At 41.7% G+C, this 19,922-nt stretch overlaps 1 protein-coding gene across 4 annotated transcripts in view; it reads right to left on the reverse strand.

Annotated features, from left to right (window-relative positions):
• Positions 1 to 1,382: 1,382 nt before the first annotated feature.
• fam49a (family with sequence similarity 49 member A) overlaps positions 1,383 to 19,922 on the reverse strand; it is a 34,126-nt gene continuing 15,586 nt past the window's right edge. For 2 of the 4 annotated variants that reach the window (XM_076084367.1, XM_076084368.1), the window contains exons 2-12: positions 15,380 to 15,435; positions 9,986 to 10,065; positions 7,880 to 8,001; positions 7,324 to 7,429; positions 6,767 to 6,903; positions 6,601 to 6,678; positions 5,981 to 6,097; positions 5,657 to 5,736; positions 5,042 to 5,168; positions 4,867 to 4,937; positions 1,383 to 3,454 (exon numbers count right to left, since the gene is read on the reverse strand). In XM_076084367.1, the coding sequence (XP_075940482.1) occupies positions 3,391 to 3,454; positions 4,867 to 4,937; positions 5,042 to 5,168; positions 5,657 to 5,736; positions 5,981 to 6,097; positions 6,601 to 6,678; positions 6,767 to 6,903; positions 7,324 to 7,429; positions 7,880 to 8,001; positions 9,986 to 10,055 (972 nt within the window). In that variant the 5' untranslated portion in view covers positions 10,056 to 10,065; positions 15,380 to 15,435 and the 3' untranslated portion in view covers positions 1,383 to 3,390. Of the gene's footprint in view, positions 3,455 to 4,866; positions 4,938 to 5,041; positions 5,169 to 5,656; positions 5,737 to 5,980; positions 6,098 to 6,600; positions 6,679 to 6,766; positions 6,904 to 7,323; positions 7,430 to 7,879; positions 8,002 to 9,609; positions 9,947 to 9,985; positions 10,066 to 15,379; positions 15,436 to 19,922 lie in introns of those variants that run through there. The other 2 variants (XM_076084369.1, XM_076084370.1) reach the window with 2 other exon arrangements.

Here is a 19,922-nt window from a genome sequence, read left to right on the forward strand (position 1 = left end):
CAAGCTGTAAATAAAGTTAATAGCCTCGTCGTTATTATAGGACGGCATCTTATAGAATATTTTAACAGTTCTGCTCAGTAATGATGTCTCACATTTAAACATAGCGTATAAAGGATAGGATGACACGAAAATGCTAAACACTCGTCTGTGAATATTTCACATCAAAACTGATGTGAAATATTGCAACAGTTGCATCACTTTTTCAGTAAAAGATTTGAATAGACTCATACAGCCAGAGACCCAACGAGGATCAGAGCAGCGTCCGTCAGTCTGTCTGAGCTCAACTGTTGTATAACCTGAACTACTGTAAGATAATAAATTGATGACTCTACTTTTAGCAGAATGCTCTGAGTGAACATGAGTTCCCTCTGGTAAGCAGTTACACAGTGTGTATGTCTAGGGCTTTTATTGTGAAAGGTAAGAACAGGATGAGTGGATCTGGTCTGTGCTGCTTTTGTAAAGATTGGAAGGTCCTGGTTCAGGACTACTGAGCCTCTGTGTTGTTGTACAATATATTGTATGTTTTCAATATGTCTGTTTAACACAACGTGATTGGTTGATATCTTTATTTGCAATGTGAAAGCTCAGAAAAAATGTAACTTATTACTAAAAAAAGAAAAATCACGCCACTTTTTTGCAGCGTCTGGTATGAACAAAACCACTCTAGTATGTCAAAAACAGTTTGCAAAAATGTATCAACTTGCAAATGAATCGCACAAAATACCCCCTGGTATGTGAAGACCTTAACGGTGCTTGTTTTTGATAACTTTGAGCAGATGTAATTGTTTAAATGTCCACTGTGGCTGTTTGGATGAGCTGGTCCTCACACAGTCCTGATGATGATTACAATAAGAACACTTCTTTCATTTCAAGCTAGTATAGGCTGTCTGTGTGGAATGTAACAAAGTAAAGTTACTTTCAAGTACACATTTTTACTTGTACTTTACTTGTGCATTTCTTTTCATGCTTTCTACTTCTACAGTGTACTTTTTACTTCACTACTTTATTTGATAACTTCAGTTATTTTACAAATAAAGATTTTTTTTTTTTTTTTACATACAAAGAGCGAATAAAGTGTTTTTTGTTATAACTTAATTACAGCCCGAATGATAATTCAACTAAAAAAACATGTTTTTTCCTTATTTGTGCAAAACTGAGGATTTATTGCTTTTTCCTTTCATTGTTTGAATAATAAATAAGTTCAATGAATATTTGGAGCTATCTGCATTAAGTATGACTTTTAATACTCATGGTTCATTTACCTGATAATACTTTCACTTCAGCGATATTTTCAAAGCAGGACTCTTACTTGTAGTGAAGTACTTTTACTGTAGTAAAAGATCAGAATACTTCCTGCAAGTAAGAAAAGCAAAGGAAACATATTCCGTATAAGAAATGTACCACCTTTATTATCCAATCCACACATCCCATTCATAACGCAGAACAAAGCCAAAGCACTTTATCAACAAAAATATTAAAACAATAACTGTGAGTTTAAGACAAACAGCTGATTTTGTCTCAGTGTTCAGAACATCATGCATTCAACACACAGTAGCAACAGCTGGGCAGAGAGAGAAGCTTCTTTTGAACTGCAAACATCAGCATCATACGTACACATCGGTCCAAGTCTGCTCCGTGTACTTTTACCTCATCGTGTATAAAAACATGGCATTCAAAGTATGCTCGCACTCACACATGCATATAAATTACTAGACACAGGCGGCCCAAACAGACCTAAATGAATGGTAGATACCCAACATGTTAAATCAATGTTATGAGCTGAATGTTAATTCTAAGGGCAGGGTGTGTATGGAGCAGTGTCTCCATGGCTTATGGATGAAATCAAAGGAATTATGTCATAAAAAGTACTATCTTTACCGGGTTCTTCCTGATATTTGTCAGCTTGTGCGACTGTTTAAGGCCACATGGTGCTCCATGTCCTAACACCACAGGGCTGTTGATGGTTTGGTGAAGTCGTAATTATCATTATAGTACGACGGTCACATTGAAATCTGCTCGGTTACTCTCTAAGAACATTTGTGTCAGTTTTACCCAAAATAAAATGCGTCTTCACGACTGATCTGTGTTTATTAGCTGCATCCTTTTAAAAGACGACAGTCAAAATGAACCACGACGGTCACCGATGAGGAGATTGTCCGACCTGGTGAGTGTGTGAGGAGCTGCTGATCAGACACTTACTGAGGAGATGAAGCCATGACGTCAGCAACACATAACAGAGTCCCACATCGGCTACGATCAGTGACAACCATCACACTATCAACGTATCAAAGTTCATTGTAAAAAATAAGGCGGGTCACATTGGTGTCAGCAGTGGAGACGAGCTGAACTATTCCTTTAATCCCTCTGGAAATAGAGCCAGAGAGTTACACACAGAGCAGAGAAGCTTTCTTTTTAACAAGAAGCACATATCAATTATTCAGGATGAAAGGCCTAAAAAAAAAAAAAACCTTTCTTTGTTTCATACAATAGTCACTTAAAACAGGCGTCGTTCAGAGCGTGGCCACATACTGAGCGGTTCAATATAACATCAGGTGGGCGATTTGATTTCCTGTTTCCTCATCACAGCCTTTTTCAAACCTCCACATTAAAGCAAACCTTGACATACGGGATCTTACTGGAAGTGCAAAGTAACTCTTTATGTTCACAGTGGATTTATTTCAACAGTTGCATGAGATTGGAGTGTGAAAAACAAAAAGAGACAAAGACAACAGCTGACTATAAAAACAGAAAACAACCCGAATGCTTTTAGCAATACGTACATCAAACCAACCGATCCCTCATCTGCTCTCAGTAACGAGCCCTTCACTGCAGCACACATGTCCATCATAACACAGATTGGTTTCATATTTAGTCTCACTCTTTGTAGGTCAAGACAGAAACAACTTCACTTGTTTTAACACATGACACAGACTCTGTCGTCGTGATATGAACGAGAACCTTTGTCACAATTTAAAATGTTCACTCTTTCAAAAAAAGATCAACTTCAGCTTCAAAAACCAAAGTTGAATTTGTCTAAAAGCTGCAGACCAAACTAATTCCATTGTCAAATAAAAGATTGAGAAGATCCATAAAGACCCAGTGCAGCTTGTGAAGCTCAGGTACGTAAGGCTGACAGGTTTCAATCATTTGTGCTTAGACAGCTGTGAGCAGTAGAGGCCATTCATGTGATCATTTCATACTGTTTTTGCAAAGCAGAAGCTAAATGTTCTGCAGCTTTCAATAGCTTGGAGGGAACGACTATGCAAATACACACAAGTATTAACATCGAGTCTTTAAATAATGTAAACATATACATCTTCTTTGAGGTCAGAGCATTGATCCTCTTCATATCGGTTTATATATATATATTAAAACAAGAAAGAGCAGAGACTACTGGAGCATCGTCCGGATGTTCTTCGGAGTGGACTCGTCGTTCAGGTGTTTGGTGGTGAATCTGAGGAGAAACAACGGGGAGGTTAGTGAGGATCCACAGCACCCGTCAGCACCGAGGACTGGACCCAGCTCCTCTTGGCCTACATTAGACCTGGATCTACTGAGGTCACTTTGGTGACAGAATGGATCTACTGAGGTCACAGTATGGATCTCTACTGAGGTCACAGTATGGATCTCTAATGAGGTCACTTTGGTGACAGAATGGATCTACTGAGGTCACTTTGGTGACAGAATGGATCTACTGTGGTCACTTTGGTGACAGAATGGATCTACTGAGGTCACAGTATGGATCTCTACTGAGGTCACAGTATGGATCTCTAATGAGGTCACTTTGGTGACAGAATGGATCTACTGAGGTCACTTTGGTGACAGAATGGATCTACTGTGGTCACTTTGGTGACAGAATGGATCTACTGTGGTCACTTTGGTGACAGTATGGATCCACTGAGGTCACTTTGGTGACAGTATGGATCCACTGAGGTCACTTTGGTGACAGAATGGATCCACTGTGGTCACTTTGGTGACAGTATGGATCTACTGAGGTGACTTTGGTGACAGAATGGATCTACTGAGGTGACAGAATGGATCTACTGAGGTGACTTTGGTGACAGAATGGATCTACTGAGGTGACTTTGGTGACAGAATGGATCCACTGAGGTGACTTTGGTGACAGAATGGATCCACTGAGGTCACTTTGGTGACAGAATGGATCTACTGAGGTCACTTTGGTGACAGAATGTAACTACTGAGGTCACTTTGGTGACAGAATGGATCTACTGAGGTCACTTTGGTGACAGAATGTAACTACTGAGGTCACTTTGGTGACAGAATGGATCTACTGAGGTCACTTTGGTGACAGTATGGATCTACTGAGGTCACTTCAAAGCGTTGTGAGGTTAAACATGGGGTTACCAGGAGAGGCCCAGAGGCGTAAAAATAAAGGTAAATAAAGAGGACGGCACATGGTTCAGCCTGACATATAACATTTACACAGAAACATTAATGATAGGGTTGGTAATCTTGAGAAACAAGCAGGATTTACTGTCCATTGCATTTTCTGATTTGGATCTTGGTGAAGTTTTTGTTCTTATAAAAGTAGATTGTTCCTTCTTGTCTGTTAATACAACTCTGAGTTTAGCCCCAAAACACTGTGACACACCAGTACAGGTAAAGGGGAACTAGGTTTTTGGACTTATATTGAAGCTGACATTGGCAACAACTTTGCGGCAATATTTAGTTGACAAATTAAGAGGCTGATAAATTTACTATATCAAGTGGAATACATTAGAAAATAAAACATTCACTGAAATACACGACTTTCCAGAACTTCTTGGGCAGAATGGATAAATAAAGATTACTGGCCAGTCTCAGATATTTTATGAAAGTCTAACCATGGATCCACAGTGAACCTACTTGAGGGCATTCAGGAGGCCTTCTACGTTGTCTGCTGGCTGGTCCTTCAGGACCTTTATGCAGCCTTTCATCTGAGGAGAAAAGAACAGAGCTGCATCACCACACAGATCCGTGCTGCACAGTGATGCTGTTACACCGCTTCAGTCCTGTACACGTGTGTGTGTGTGCCTCTTACGTCTATCTTGGAGGACTTGTTGAAGGCACCATTGGGGTGGACGTGGTCATAAAGTATGATGACTCCCACCATGACCCTCATGCAAAACAAGAGCGTGTCCTCGCTGCTGAAACGACTAGAATATTCCCTGAATGCACAGGAAGAGAGGGAGGAAGAGGATTGCACAGGGAAAGAGTTATGAAATGAGAAAGATTGAAGTCTTTACTAACAATCTGCATCAACTCAACGCCAAATAATCAATACTGGCACTTTCGGTACATTATTTGTTGGTGCGCAGTTGGACAAATACATGTGCACATACTGTATGTGCCATGAGGCTGTGTGGATGACTGGGATATCCCTTTCCGCACGTAAATATGCATCAAATTCAAGAGTCTCAAGGTGTTGTCTTGACATTCATGGACTCAACCTGTCTCACTTAATGCTGACAATCTATCGAGCAAGACAGGATGGTACAATAACCCAACGGCTGCTGAATCAACACAAACCTCCATCACAGGATGTGACTTGTCACTGTGAGAATATAGGAAAAACGAGTGCTGCTTGATTTGATGTGTTCTTTCTTTTCTCAAAGCGAAAGTGATTTTGTGTGTAGAGAAAAGCATCGTGACTCACGGCGTCTCCAGCATGACTTTACAGACGCTGGCCATGGTGCTGAGACAGTCCGTTGTGTTCTCCAGGGGAAGCGTCTTGTTCTACACAACACGCAAACAACACACATGCAACAATGAGTTCATTAATTGTTCAAGTTGTTAGAAAACCAAAATAACTTGTTACAACATGATAATATGGTTTCTGACACAACGTGTAACTCCTTTAGTCTTTTTGGACTTCCTCATCCAGCCACAGCATGATGACAATGGATGCAACAAATGCTAAGTTTCCCTTAAATTTGCTGAGTCACTGTGTGGTTACTGACTACAGTGGCAGCACTCTCACCTCTGTCACAAAGCTTGTGGTTGCATTGCTGAGTGTCTTCAGCATGGGTGTGGCCTCTGCGTAGAACAGAGACATCCTGTTAGCCATCTCGTTGTTGACTTCACTCTCAATGTCCAACTGTAGGTGCATAAACAAACAGGTGTCAGTGGAGGAGGGTGTGTTTCACCACAATTGTTTCCACTTTCCAATGCACGAGCATCTCCCTCTTCTTTATTGTATATAGTTGTAACTTTTTCACACTTAGTCCATTATTAATACTACAGTACCCCTGATGTGATTAGTTTGGCCTCTTTCTGGTCTCTGATGTGACATCAAACACATCAAAACACAGTGAACATCTTTTCTCGTGTCGTTCTGAGATTGTCTCCTCTTTTAAACAGAGAAAGCACTGCAGATACTTCACGTTACGTTGAGGAACTTTTTATTTTGTGTTGATTCTGGCGGTCCCTGTGGACTAAAGTGGCAGTGCTTCAGCACTACATCTGTATTAAACTGAGACCGTTTCACTACCAGTTGAATGTCCCTCACACTAACTCCAATATAGAAATATCACAGACCACAGTAAGAACAAGTGGATTTGTTGTAGATCTGCTCTTATAAAACAACTGGTGGTGACTCACATTCATGTTGTTTATCCGGTTTCGACTGATGGTTCTTCTGTAGTAGCTGAAGTCATTCTGGATGGCAGGAATTCTCATCTGAGGAGAAAGAACACATTTACCATCACAAGTGTACTTTGCGTGTCACTGAGTAAAGAAATGAAGGAGGACTAAGTTTCCAGCAGACCTTGAGCTCATCGAAGCGCAGCGTGAAGTGGAGGATCTCAGCAAACTGTTTGGCCAGAGCCTGCTCCCTCTCCAGGTGCTGAGTAGGCGTGAAGGGTGGACATGTCAGGCACTCCAGCAAACTCTGCAGAGCCTCCTCTGCAAACACACGCACACACACGCACAAGACGTCAGCTGCTACACATGAAAACCTCTTTCAGGTCCAGTTGAGAATGTATTTACATGAACAGATTTGACAGAAGAGAAGCAAAGATCTGAACGCTTGATTTTATAGTCGACTCATTTTGTTACAAGACCAGTTGTCAAATGTGCAACATGAACATTAGGTTTATGTATCATTCACTTGACTTCTGTATATAAAGACACATTTTGTTGTCAAAAAAGAAAAAGAGAGAAATTTAAGCCTTTTGAAAATAAAATAAATCTTCCTCAAAATAAGACAAGGAATGCTACTTTCCCTTTATTGGACCAAGAAGGTGACTCAATAAGATGAAAAGGTTTCGATCATGAGCCGTTTTCAAAAGACAAACACAGAGAAGCTCCTCCACTGTGACATACCTAGTCTGAGAGAGAAACTGTAGAACTTCTTGAGTTTGATGACCAGCGGGCAGACTGAGTTCCAGGCTCGCTCCTGCAGCATGAAGTCGTTGGGGTTTTGAATCGCCTGGAAACAAAACAAATGAATAGAATGAACACCGTGCCGTTGTATCCCTCTGACAAACAGTCATGCTGCAGTTTACTTACATCCACATCTGTCATTCTATTCTATTAGACATCTGTAAAAATATACATTCTTGAGTTGTGGTCAAAAACATGTTTTGTGAGGCCACAGTGACCTTTGACCACCAAATTGTAATCAGCTAACAACTCAAAGATATTTGGTTTACTGTCAGATCATCAACATCCTGCACCATGAGTACCGTCTGCTGGGGAGAAGAGTTAACGGGATCGTAACGCGTTTCAGTGAAACTTGATGTCAGTTCAGCTGTTCTCCCCTTTTCTATACTGCTAACGGTTCAGATATGACATGTAGAGTCGCACGCATTGTGTGGTGAAGAGAAAGAACAGAAGGCCGTTTGTTGTGTGTGTGTGTGTGTGTGTGTGTGTTCCTCACATCTCTGATCTCCTGGCCGGCTCCTTTGTACGCCTGCAGGCCACACAGGATGTTCTCTGAGTCCTGGAGGACGGAGTTCACCTGGTTCCACACCTCACGCTCTCCTTCTGTTGGTTGTGCATCTGACACACACACAAACACACAAAGGTGTAAATGTGTGTGTGTGTGTATATCAGGTGGATGTCTGACAACAGTTTGCTAAGCTACTAAGCAGTCAATGTGAATACAAACATTTCAAAACTGATCATTTGTGCCTTTTCACATCAACTTAATCTTTTTTACATTTTAAATTCATCTTTCATTTTCAGATTGAAATTTTACACAGCAACTTGATTTGAAAAGGCTTTGATCAAATAAGTAATGACAGTGTTTAACACTGGCTGGGGGAACAAGGGCATGAGTGCCAAGTGTTATTCTCACTCATCACAGTCCGTTCATTGAGATGATGGTTGATGAGGATAAAGACACTCAGCATGATGAACTGTGTCAAAGCTAAAAGCATTGTTTCACTTCACTAAACAGTCTTAGCTTTAGCAGGTACAGCATCAGTCTGTCACCAAACCGTGACGCCAGAGGGACGTCTTCAATTTCAAAAACAAACTCCAGACCTCATGAGTCCACTACACTGAGAAGACTGGAGTCGTCTAGAAAACAATGAAGCACTCTGCTGTAGACCGAGTGGCTCCAAACCAGTTTCATGAGTTTTCAAGTATCCATAATGGAACTGAATCCGCTGGAGCGGGATGCATTTACTGCAACCTGCTACACTAAACGATAAATCTATTAAAAAGTTATCTACTAATTGTACTAGAATATGAATTCTCTGCCGTGTCTGCAACCTACAGAGAGGCCAACTGTTCTCTCCCATATGTCCTGTCTGGTTACAACAGGAACAGTGAACTGCAAAGCCACATCTCTCCCGTTAGCTTGGTTTGCTTCAGTGTTCAGCACATATTTTGATATCGTGGCAGTCGATGTAAGGTCTAAAACACAAGAAACGATCACGATGCTTCTGCTACAGATTCTCAGGTAACAAGCTCTGCCCATCATGACCACAGAGAGAAGAACAGCGGCTCTAAATACAGAGCATCTGTGACATTACAACATTTCAGAACCCATCACCTCCTCTTAGCTGAATAAACAGAGCCCGAGGTCGGCTACATGGTGAGAGTGGCACTGTGGAGGCCCATTGTGTTTTGGAAAGAGACCAACGCTGATGTATTTGTTCTATGTGAGCATTAGGAAGCAGAGCAGTAATGTAGTCGATGTACTATATTCTACTGCAGGGCTGGAGGAATGTTTTCCATCTCTTATATATTGAACCAACACTGACTACATAATGAAATGATAACTACTGAACAGATTATGTAGGAAGAGAAACACTGCTTAATGGAGCTGATGATAATGAGTTAGTGATTACATTAGGCCACATATGCATGTGTCAAAGGTGTCCTACTATCAGTGCACATACAGGGGCATGCAGGCAGATGACTTAGTGAAAGCAGACGGCAGAGGTCAAGGGTCAGCTCCATTCTTCTTCAGCGTGGCACGCAGTGAATGGATTTCAAAAACATGCTGAAATGAATCATGACTTATAATACATGCAAAGGTTGACAGTGCAATAGCTGAATAGGCTGACCCCTGACCAGTCAGAGCAGCTACTGAGAGGTCAAAGAAAAATGACGCTGGGATTAAGAGGGGCCTAGCAGGACAGGTAAAGCTGTGCTCACTTTCAAAGTCAAGGAAAAAGTTTGGCCCCTGCTCGAGCTCTGTGCAAGTGAGCACTTTTAACAGATTCCCCATTTGGTTTCTGCAAGAGAGGAAATACAAGAAAGAGAAAGGAAGGAAAGTACGCATGGTGTTAAAAAGTCATCAATAAGTTATTTGAACAAAGAAGGCAGATCAGAGCTGAGAGAGCAGGAGGTCGTGACCGAGTGAGAGGAGACGGAGGGAGGGGGGAGGAGAAAAAGAGAGGAGCAGAAGCAGACTCATCGAGGCATGGTCATCGGGGGCAGAGACCTGCTGACAGAAAAGAAACAAACCCCCCCACATCTCTTTCTCCATCCATCTCTTTCTCCCTTTGTTCCACTCCTCGGCCAGACTTACTTTCAAAGTCCAGGAAAAAGTGCGGATAGTTCTCTATATCCCTTGTTAGGACTTTTAGCAGGTTACCCATTCCAGCAAACCTGATGGTAGAATACAGCAGTGAAAATCAAGACAGGAGAAAAGATACATTACATGTGTAGTCAACTGTGTATTTGATGTGACAGAGACATTCATCCATGTGTGACTCATATTCAATAGAATTCTGATGAATTTTTTAATTGAGTAGTTAGAGTTCGTGCTCCATAGTAGACAACGATGGGCGACCTGGAGCATTGTAAGGCAACACAGAGGAAGCACTCAGCCAACTTAAACAGGTGTCAAAGACAGCTGAGGCTTTCACATGCAGTGTGTGTTGTGATTTAGATGCAAATGTCTGCATGTATGAGAAGTATTTAATGAAAAGGCATTCAATCTAGATCCCTGTGTGTCTGACCACTGGATCATTGTGAGCATTTACTTTGCATAAGATAATAACATTTTCTCAGATGCAAGTCACGGTAGTGCTGAAAGTAGGGTTTTTCATTCATTTTCACATTTAACAAAAACATTTTTTTCTCTAAACTAACAATGATTTCATCATCAATGAATCTGCTGATTGTTTTCTCAATTAGTGGGCAGAAAATATAGAAAATGTGCCATCAAATTTCCCAGAGCACAAGTTGATGTCTTCTCTTCAAATTCCTTGTTTTGTTCGACCAAAAACAGGTTAGAAACACTTCAGTTCACAGAAGAGGAAACAGTATACTTGAGAAAGAAGAAGAAAACTGAGAGTTTTAGGTAAAATGACTTAAATTATTCAGTTTGGTTGATTCTCTTTTCTGTCGATCTACTGATGTATTGTTTGAGCTCTACAATTGTCTTCAATCAATGACCTCATCTTTTAAACTAATGTCATTTCACATAACTTAAACCAAAAGGGAAACGGTATTTCTAACCGTGTGTTTTTATAAGAAAGAATTTAGTCTCTGCCTTCACCTTGTGCACCTGTGTGTGTGTTTCCTGGTCAGTGAAGAGGCTGACAAAGCAAAAAGTCCTCCCACCCTCGTTGTACAAAACTCTGAGGTTCTGAACCAACTTCCCTGCTGCTTTGGATTCCTCTCAAACGTGGCCGAACACAGGGACGTGGTCCTAAATGGCAGCTACGCTCCATAAAGGTTTTATTGGACGCAGAAGGTAGAAGCTAGGTGGTAATTTAACAGGGAATGGTCTACCTCCTCAGCCATGGAGGGAGTAATCCCAGCAGGCCTCACACTCCTACAGCTTAATGTGAGGCCACGTCACAGCCCACCATGGGCATGCTTATTGGGAAGAGTATGACCTTGTTGGGTTGAAAAGATGTAATCAGATGTTGTGTTCATGCAGGCTGGGAAATAAAACTTGGTATCTGAATTTGAAAAAAAGCAGATGCACTCTAAAATCTGACTTTTTGTCTTTAACAGCTTCTGTGGTTTAGTCTACAAAGGACATGAAGTTACAGATTCATACTGTATGAAGAAGCTATGAGGGCAGAGTCGTATCTTCTCACACACACATCCAACCTCTTCACAAGTCGTGGTGTGAAGAGACAACAAAAGAGACACTGTGCTGCAGCGTGCACATGATAATCACACTGCATTTTTACACACAGCCTCCGGCAAGCTGTCGACTATTTTCAATCATGGTATCCATTCCTCTTCTTGCACTGCTCGTGTATGCATACGAGTGGCAGCGGGAACACAGTTCCTACAGTCACAGCTTTGCTTCTGGAGAAATGATTAAATTAGAATAATATTAGAATGTGTCTGATAATGACTTTCCTGCGGTGGTGGTTGAAACACGAGGTTGCACCAGAAGGGGGCAGTGCTGGTTTACGTTACATTTCACTAACAGGGATTAGAGTTGTGCTGAAATGCTGTCATGTTGGTACATGTGCCGCAGCAGTCCACCCTTCTTTTTCTAGAACAACCGTGACCTGCGGCTACAACAAGTTCCTCAGCAGACTCCCTCTCCTTCTTCTCCAGCAGAGCTCAGGTAGCAGCTAACCACTAGCAGAGCCACTTCTATCAGGACCGCTATCCAAGGACCTCCACAGGGAGGGATTCTGCGGACCACGTGACGATAACAGTCCAGACACAATTCTAGGTGTTCTATGTCTTTTCATTTCATTCATTATAGAAAGTGTGTCAGGGAGAAACACACCCTCATTTTCAAGCTTTTAAGAGATGCCTCAAGGTAAAGACACACTGTTGGACTAATTTATGTTTGCGTCATAGGAGTGTGTGTGCACAATTAACATAGCTAGCAAGCCCAGGTATTAGTTTGAGAACACTGTGGAGTGCATGTGATTGTGGTGATGTCACTCAAAATGTAGCAGCATTGCATTCTGGTACGCGAAGGCTCCCGTTAATGGAGAAAGCAGTGATTCAGAGCAACACTTTGACCCAAACTGATCAGTCTCCAGATCCAGTGAAGAATAGGCAATACTGCAGCTCACAAACCTGACTCACTAATACTTTTAACCAGAATTCTAAGCTAGTAAAACTCCCAATGCATATGCACACTCAAGCTCCGATTATGTCCTGTGACAGTTAAACCCCCCCCCCCCCCCCCAGGTAAACAAACCAGCTCCACCAGCAGCTTTCTCTATTTCGTGTTTCTCCAGAAGCCAAAGAGGAAATGAAAAAGATGAGCTTTAGATTAGATTAACCCATTAGATTCCTGCTCTCCTCATCAACATGCCATTAAACCAATTGTGTCTAGCAGGAGTACAGATTGTTTGCTTTGACCTTACACAGTGAATAGACAGACATTTTCCCATGCAAAGGAAAGAACAGGTGAAGCTAACAGTAGTGCACCGGATCATAACACAGATCAGAGTCACAGATTGGATCAGCACAAAAGAAAAAAAGAGAGTAAATATAACTTTAAGAGATCCCTGATCACGTGAGATACTAAATGCCAATCATTGATGATCCATATTGTTGTTTGATTATAGCAGCTGGTCTACAAGGCTCCTAAATCATTTAAACTGCTCTGAAGTCTGTAAAGCATCAACAATTCTAAATGTTTGTTTTAGTCATCTATAGTGTTTTCTTCTTCTTCATAAAAACTCACAATTCAAATGTTAAGGAAATAAAAGATTGTATTTTTTTGGATGAGTAGTTTTAATGATGTATTATAATCTGTTTAGAGCTAGTGTAAACAAGTCATAATTCATCTCTAATATCTATTTATGTTGTTTGAAAACATCTCCTTCAAACTACTGGATTTATTCAAGTTTCTCACCAACACTACATTTTACAGATTACATGTGAACACATCACGATAACGTTATAATTTACCTTCGCCCAGTTCTCATTTTCACTGAGCAGAGCCTGAACGCATCATAATTTAAGTGAACAGAACCTTCGTCCTCCTGTCAGTTTAAACTCTGATTGGTTGTTTGGTTGTTCAGTGTAACTTTATCAGATCGCTGACTAGAAGAGCATGAATGCTGATGTCCTGATCGCATATTTAACTGAACATCGGCAACTGAACAACGTAGAAGGAAGAGCTCCACAGAACCATAAAGCTCCACAGAACCATAAAGCAATCTGTTACACGTCACCGGCCCGTCTTCAAACCAGACAGGGAAACAGAAACTACACTCGGAATTTTCTTGTCTGCTCGGTTCCTCTTTCACAACCACTATCCCTATGGCCTGGACTGAAAGTGTGGAAACTTCGACTTTCCTCTTCCCTGTAGTATTTACCATCAGCTGACGTGCGTTGAATTAATATCTGTATGTAGTGTGCCATGTAAAGGGATGCTTTTGTGAAGAATGTGCCGAGGGTGTTACCACAAACTACACATCTTTCTCTTTATAACCCTGTTGACGAGAAGGTCCTGATATATATAAAGAAGTCGTACTGAGACCTCTCTCTGACCAAATCCATTTTGTAGAATAAAGCAAAGTTTAAAACCCCTCCAGTCAACCAAATGGTGTTCAAGCTAAAATACTTTATATGACCCTGTCAGTCAGCTTGTCGGTCTTGGTCTAGCATCACTGACTGCAGTGACTCAAACTGTCCTCCTTTAACCTCAATTTAAACATTTCTCCTGCATCAAAACATGTTTGTGAAAGCGTGCAGCAGTCTCCTTTATAAATACAGCTAGCTCGAGGCAGCGACACGTTTAAATTGCCCTTCCCTGCTCTGTGAAACAACTGCTGTTACAAACTAAATCATTTGTAGAGAGGTGAATTTATTTAGCATTTAGTTTTACTACAAGGATTCATATTTGTCTTTTACATGGAAAGTGGGAAAGAAAGTCTGACAAATACAATCATCCCATGTGAACAGCACTCTCACGTCTAATAGTGCGTTGGTGCTTTTAACCTTCAACCATCAACCAGGACAGACAAGCATCCAAATGATCAAATGCATGAAAATAGGATTCATTTCAATCAGTGGGATCCATGTTTCATGCAAGTCCTTGATTAAAGGAACCCTGTGGAGTTTTCTACGTTGTTTTGTAAATAGAAAGCAGGTTCACATCCTGCCACTGGTATCAAACTGCTCCCACTTTCAACAGTTGGTAGTTGTAACGTGGAGAAGCGCAGCAGCATAAAGGCAGTAAAGAAGAAGACGTGAGCGTTCTTCTCTTTGTTTACGAGAAAACTCTGCAGGGCATTTTCTTTTGCCAAAGACGAACCAGAGCCAGAACTGTCCTAGCCAACAGAAACACCTGCAGCTGTTCTCCTAAAAGCATCCATCATTTCATGACACTTCAGGACATACAGCTAGACATGCTATGATGGTGTTTCTCACCTCATCCGGACAACTTTGCTCAATTATGCTGTATTAACAATCATTTTAATTTGCCAGTACAACAATGTATGAGCAGATCACAGCTCTTTTCCATGACATAGGAATGCTTTATCCTCAGAGTCAGATTCATGTCTGGGAGCAAAGCTCGTCAATTTGCTGAATCATGTTTCATCATGTGTTGGCATCGGCAGTGTTTGTCAAATACGGATTATGAAAGTTGCTTGAATGTTACTTCAATTCACAGTCATTTCACTTTGACGTTGAGACATTTAAAGAATGCCGTGACTAATTACATTTTTGCTCTTTCCACATACAACAAGGGCAACGGAAGTGTTTTTAATTGTCATTTGTTAGGACAAACTTGTATCAGACTTTAACAGCGTGACATGATATCTTTCTCCTGAACAGCGCTGAACACAAACAGTTCAACAGCCTTCAAGGGAGAAAGTTTTATTCTTATACAACAAGTTCAGGCCGATCCCCACTGTCATCATCTAAACCACAGCGCTGGTGCTGGGCTGATGTGTGGTCTTACTCAAACATGACTACACTAGCTTTTATAAGTGTGTGTGTGTGTGTGTGTGGGTGTGTATGCGAGTCGTATCACCTTCTCTGGTGGAGGAGCTCGGGTTGCTGTCTATATCATCCGCTTTCTCTTTGTCTCTGGAAGAAGGGAAAAGAAGGAATCTGGGTTAAAATCAATTTGGACTGAGAGGAAATACAAACAATCTCACAGACAGCATGTTAGAAACATGTGTCTGTGTGCATGTTACATCTGCTCATCAGACAGGTAGAGTATCGACTTTACACATTAACAGACTTCCCTTTTCTTCCTGACACATACAGCAAACACATACAGCCCTCCAGATCACTAAACACACTCTGAATTATTCAACAGCGACATCTACACCCTCGTCTGTTATAGGCAAAATAAAGCTGATGAAGGCTCTGTCTGCTGCATGCTCATTGGAGGATTAAATGTCCTGTGACGAGCTGCAGCTGCTAATGGTCACTAGGACACACTGTACAGGGTGACAGCAGAGGAGAAAGAAATAGATGGCACTGTTGCACTCTGACAAACAGGAGGCAGTGCACGTCCAATGTGACATGAAGAACCCAGCTGAATCTCTGCAATTCATAAGTAAAAGTTACAACTCTTTATCAGCAGTGTTTAAAATGTTGATACAATTGATAAGCACCTGGGACACCAGGTATGCTAAGTCAAAGTATTGGTGTCACATGTCAAACAGTTTTTGACACCAACTTGTTGTCAGCTGACCGACAATAACTTTAACCCTCTGAACCCCAAAAGACTACAGCACTTATCACAGCCAGAACCTGTAAAATATGTCATTATGGCCAGACTTTAATCTGTCCTACAGCCCATGAACACATCATGTGTGACAAACACTTTCAGTCAGAAAAAGCAGACAAAAACGAAGCTTCAAATTGTGATATTTCATCAAAAACATTTTTATGAAGCCATGATTGATTCGCCTGACAAAAGATCTGTTTAACTTGGACTGAACTGCAGGCTGCTGAACACAGAGGACAGGAGAGGCTGTTAATAGTTCAATAAATATTAATGGTTCAACATCACCTGGAGCCTCCACTTTTTCCAACATTGGTAACACTTGTCGTCCCTTGGAAAAATGTTGGATAGATAGACTCCATTGGATTCAAATTTTTGTAAAATCAATTATCAAAGAAATTCCACTTGCGTTTTTTTCTTTTTGTGATTCATGGCATTGTAGATGTGTTATACTGCACACAGGACATGTGTGAGTTCTCTCTACTTCTAGCCATGATTGCAGAGAGAGGAGCAGTGAAAACCAAGGCCACTGACAGGAGCAAAAAGACACCCCGAATCGGCTTGGGGTTTACAGGGCTAACAGTAAAAGAGGAGCGGCTTTTACCTGATATTATTGATTGATTATGTTGATAAATGCAGTTTACAGGACAGGTGGCAGACATTAAGTCCCATAATAATTCATACATAAACATTGGAGCATTTTGATTGCCTCCAACGGCTCTCAACATGGCTGTAGACAGACAGTCCTATCTGTCACAGTAAATAGTCCTCATCAGTCTGGGACCCCCGTCCCTCCTCTGGAGAACCTGCATGGCAACAGAGTGAGGCAAAAGGAGGTGGGATGCTTTGGATGGATGGAGGGAGGCCCCACAGGGACACTAGACACTCCTTATAAGGGCATGGGGGGGGGGGGGGGTGTGGTGACTCCCCATGGTCTGACACATGAGCGGACTTCACCTCAGCATTATGCTAGGTCTACAGACACACACGACACACTTCATGTGTCACTTCTGGACCTCTCACTCACATTCTCTCTCTCTTGCCAAAACACCATGTGGACAGCACAGACTGAGCGCTAATGAGAGCAGACACTTCACCATCACACATCCAACTTCTCTCTTTCTCTGCACGGCAACTTCTTTACTCTCTTTCCCTTCTTCCCTTTCTTCCTCCCCTTCACTTCTCTGCTTCCTCTTTCAGTTACACATAAGTGGATTGGTTTGTTCCCTCCCTCTGCCGGCAAGACAAACAGTTGTTAACTCATCTTCACAATGACAGTGAATTTGATTAATTCAGTTATCCGGCAAGTCAATTTACTAAATCAGCCAGCAGACTTTGTTCCAGATTAAAGAAGTAGCCATTGGCTAGCCAGACAGACAGACGGTCATCCATTCAGCCCCTCAATGAGCCAGCATTTCAGGAAACGAGCCACACATTTATCTAGGCAGTAAGCAGATGAGTCAGTCGCTACATCTGTCAATCATCCCAGCAGGTGGTGGAGCCAGACAGACAGAGAGAGATGGGGGGGGGGGGCGTGCAGACTACTAAAAAATAAACATGTTTTTCAGGAAACATCAATCGAGAGCCAGAATGGAATTTTCCAGTGACCCCACAGGAATAACACGCATAATAATAATAATACAGGCCCATTCTGAACAATATGACTGTAGTAAGGGTGATTTCCCCCTAACAATCTATTGAACAATATTTCAAGTATAACTTGAAATATCTTTTTGCTAACCAGACTTCGAGCAGGTTATCTAATGTATTAGCTGAAATGTAAAAGAGAACCGTGTATGTCAGGCAGGATGCGTCACCTTTTCCTCTCAGATACCATGTTGGATCAAACCTCACATCTAAAGTCAGTTCTCACCTGCTCTCTGCCTGAAATGTTCTTTGACCTCGAACAAAATGTTGACCTTCCACAAACATCAGTGTTTTCATCACATGACTTCAGTGTCCTCTCATATGGTTGTGGATGAGATTACATTTCTATTACATATCAGTGCATTTATCCATTTGGCAGCCAGGGTCCTAAGAATCTAACTTTGGTGGCTTAACCTAATCTTAAAGTATCGACAACTTAATCTTGATCAAAAAAATAAAATTACATTTACTCTCTAGCAACAGCATTCAGTCTTTGAGTGCACATCGTCTCTTTTGTGGACACTATGATGGCAGTTTGTGATGTGTGTCTAACATGCCCACTCTTCACTCTGGGTAATGAAGGCAAAGGAGAAAGTCTGATCCTCTAACTCTAAAGTCATCGACTTACCCCGAGGCGATGCCCTGTACAAACACTCACACACGAGATGCAGGAGGATATTAACTGTGCATTTCGTGCACAACCACACAACCACACTCTCCGGCTGCAAGGCTGTGTCTAAAGCTATCTGTTTCCATGGTGAGAGCAGAGCCGTCCGTTAAAAACAGGGGAAGCGTGTGAACGTGACAGAGTGGAACCCCGGAGGAGACACACACATGTACGCACACTTTGTTCTTCAACGGTTTACTGTTGAGAAGAAAAAGGGGAAGGTGTGTGTGATGAAAGCTGCCGTCACTTCTGGTTGAATGCCTGGAAAAGCTGCTGAGAGGGAGAGTGACAGACTGCAGGCGGGTGATGAAGATGAGAAGAACATGCCAGAAACAATCCCAAAAGAGAAATCGCAGGGGGAGAAGAAGAAAAACACCCCTGAAAAAGGAGCTGAGCATCCAAACAAAATCTAAAGAAAGAGAGCATCATTATTGTGACAGTGCCTCCACGATGCTCAAGGGAATGAACTGGGACTAGAGAAAGTTCAATGATTAAAGTAGATCTGAAGTGGCTCTATTTGAGGCGCATGATTAACATGAAAGGTGCCAGTGCCTAGCGAATGTCCTACTCCACAGACTCCATCTCCCACAGTCCTCTGGGTTCAATGGACCACAGTAGTGAACGTTCACGAGCCCCTCTTATCTGGCTCTGATACCAGCTGGGCTTTCACTGAGTGTTTACATGCCCAACAAACCCTCAACCCACTCATTTAATCAGAAAGAACATATTACATAATCTAGTGCAAATATGTCCAACACAGTCTGAAGTGTGGTTATCCTAAAGCCAAAACCACAGTCTGTAAACGTGACATATTTGAAGCTTTCTTCATGTGTTAAGTGCTCTTCTAGCTCTAATGTGCATCCTGTTACTGGGAAATATGACAACTGCCAGGCGTATCTAACGTTGATTGCCATTCAACCTGAAATGATTCACATTTGTAAATGCCTTTGTGGCTGTGATTTACGGTAGCAACCGGAATTACTGGAGAATGACTCTCTGCCTCAGTAACTGTCCTGATGTACACCCAGCAAAGGAGGCTGCATGGGCAAACAGTGACTACTGCTGGGCCACACAAACAGGCTTCCCAGTTTTCAAGAGATCATTTTCCACGACTTCTCCAGTGTTGATCAAGCTGCTATGACAGACGGGAATCGCACCATACATTCATATGTTCCTCTCTGTACGAGTCTGATGTTAAACACATGAGTCTATGGCTTTAACTTCTCTATTAAATCGTCTCCTACATGCTTAGAATTTACGACTAAATGATCATTGGATAATATAATAATAAAAACTACAACATTGCCACAACATAACAGCCTATTGTAAATACTCTAAACTACCACGTGAACGTTAATATGATCCTGACCATAACTTAGCTCTTAGGAGCCCATTCTCAGCGAAGACAATGTTGAAATCATTTCCAGGACATTTTACTTTTTCTTTTGTCTTGGGTTTATTATGTTATTTGTTGCATGGGAACCCTGTGACACTGGTTGACACCTAACAGGATATGTGCTTCAC

The sequence above is a fragment of the Anarhichas minor genome, unplaced genomic scaffold (genome assembly GCF_050575085.1).
Source record: "Anarhichas minor isolate MPS153535 unplaced genomic scaffold, ASM5057508v1 ptg000136l, whole genome shotgun sequence".
Taxonomy (NCBI): Eukaryota; Metazoa; Chordata; class Actinopteri; order Perciformes; family Anarhichadidae; genus Anarhichas; species Anarhichas minor.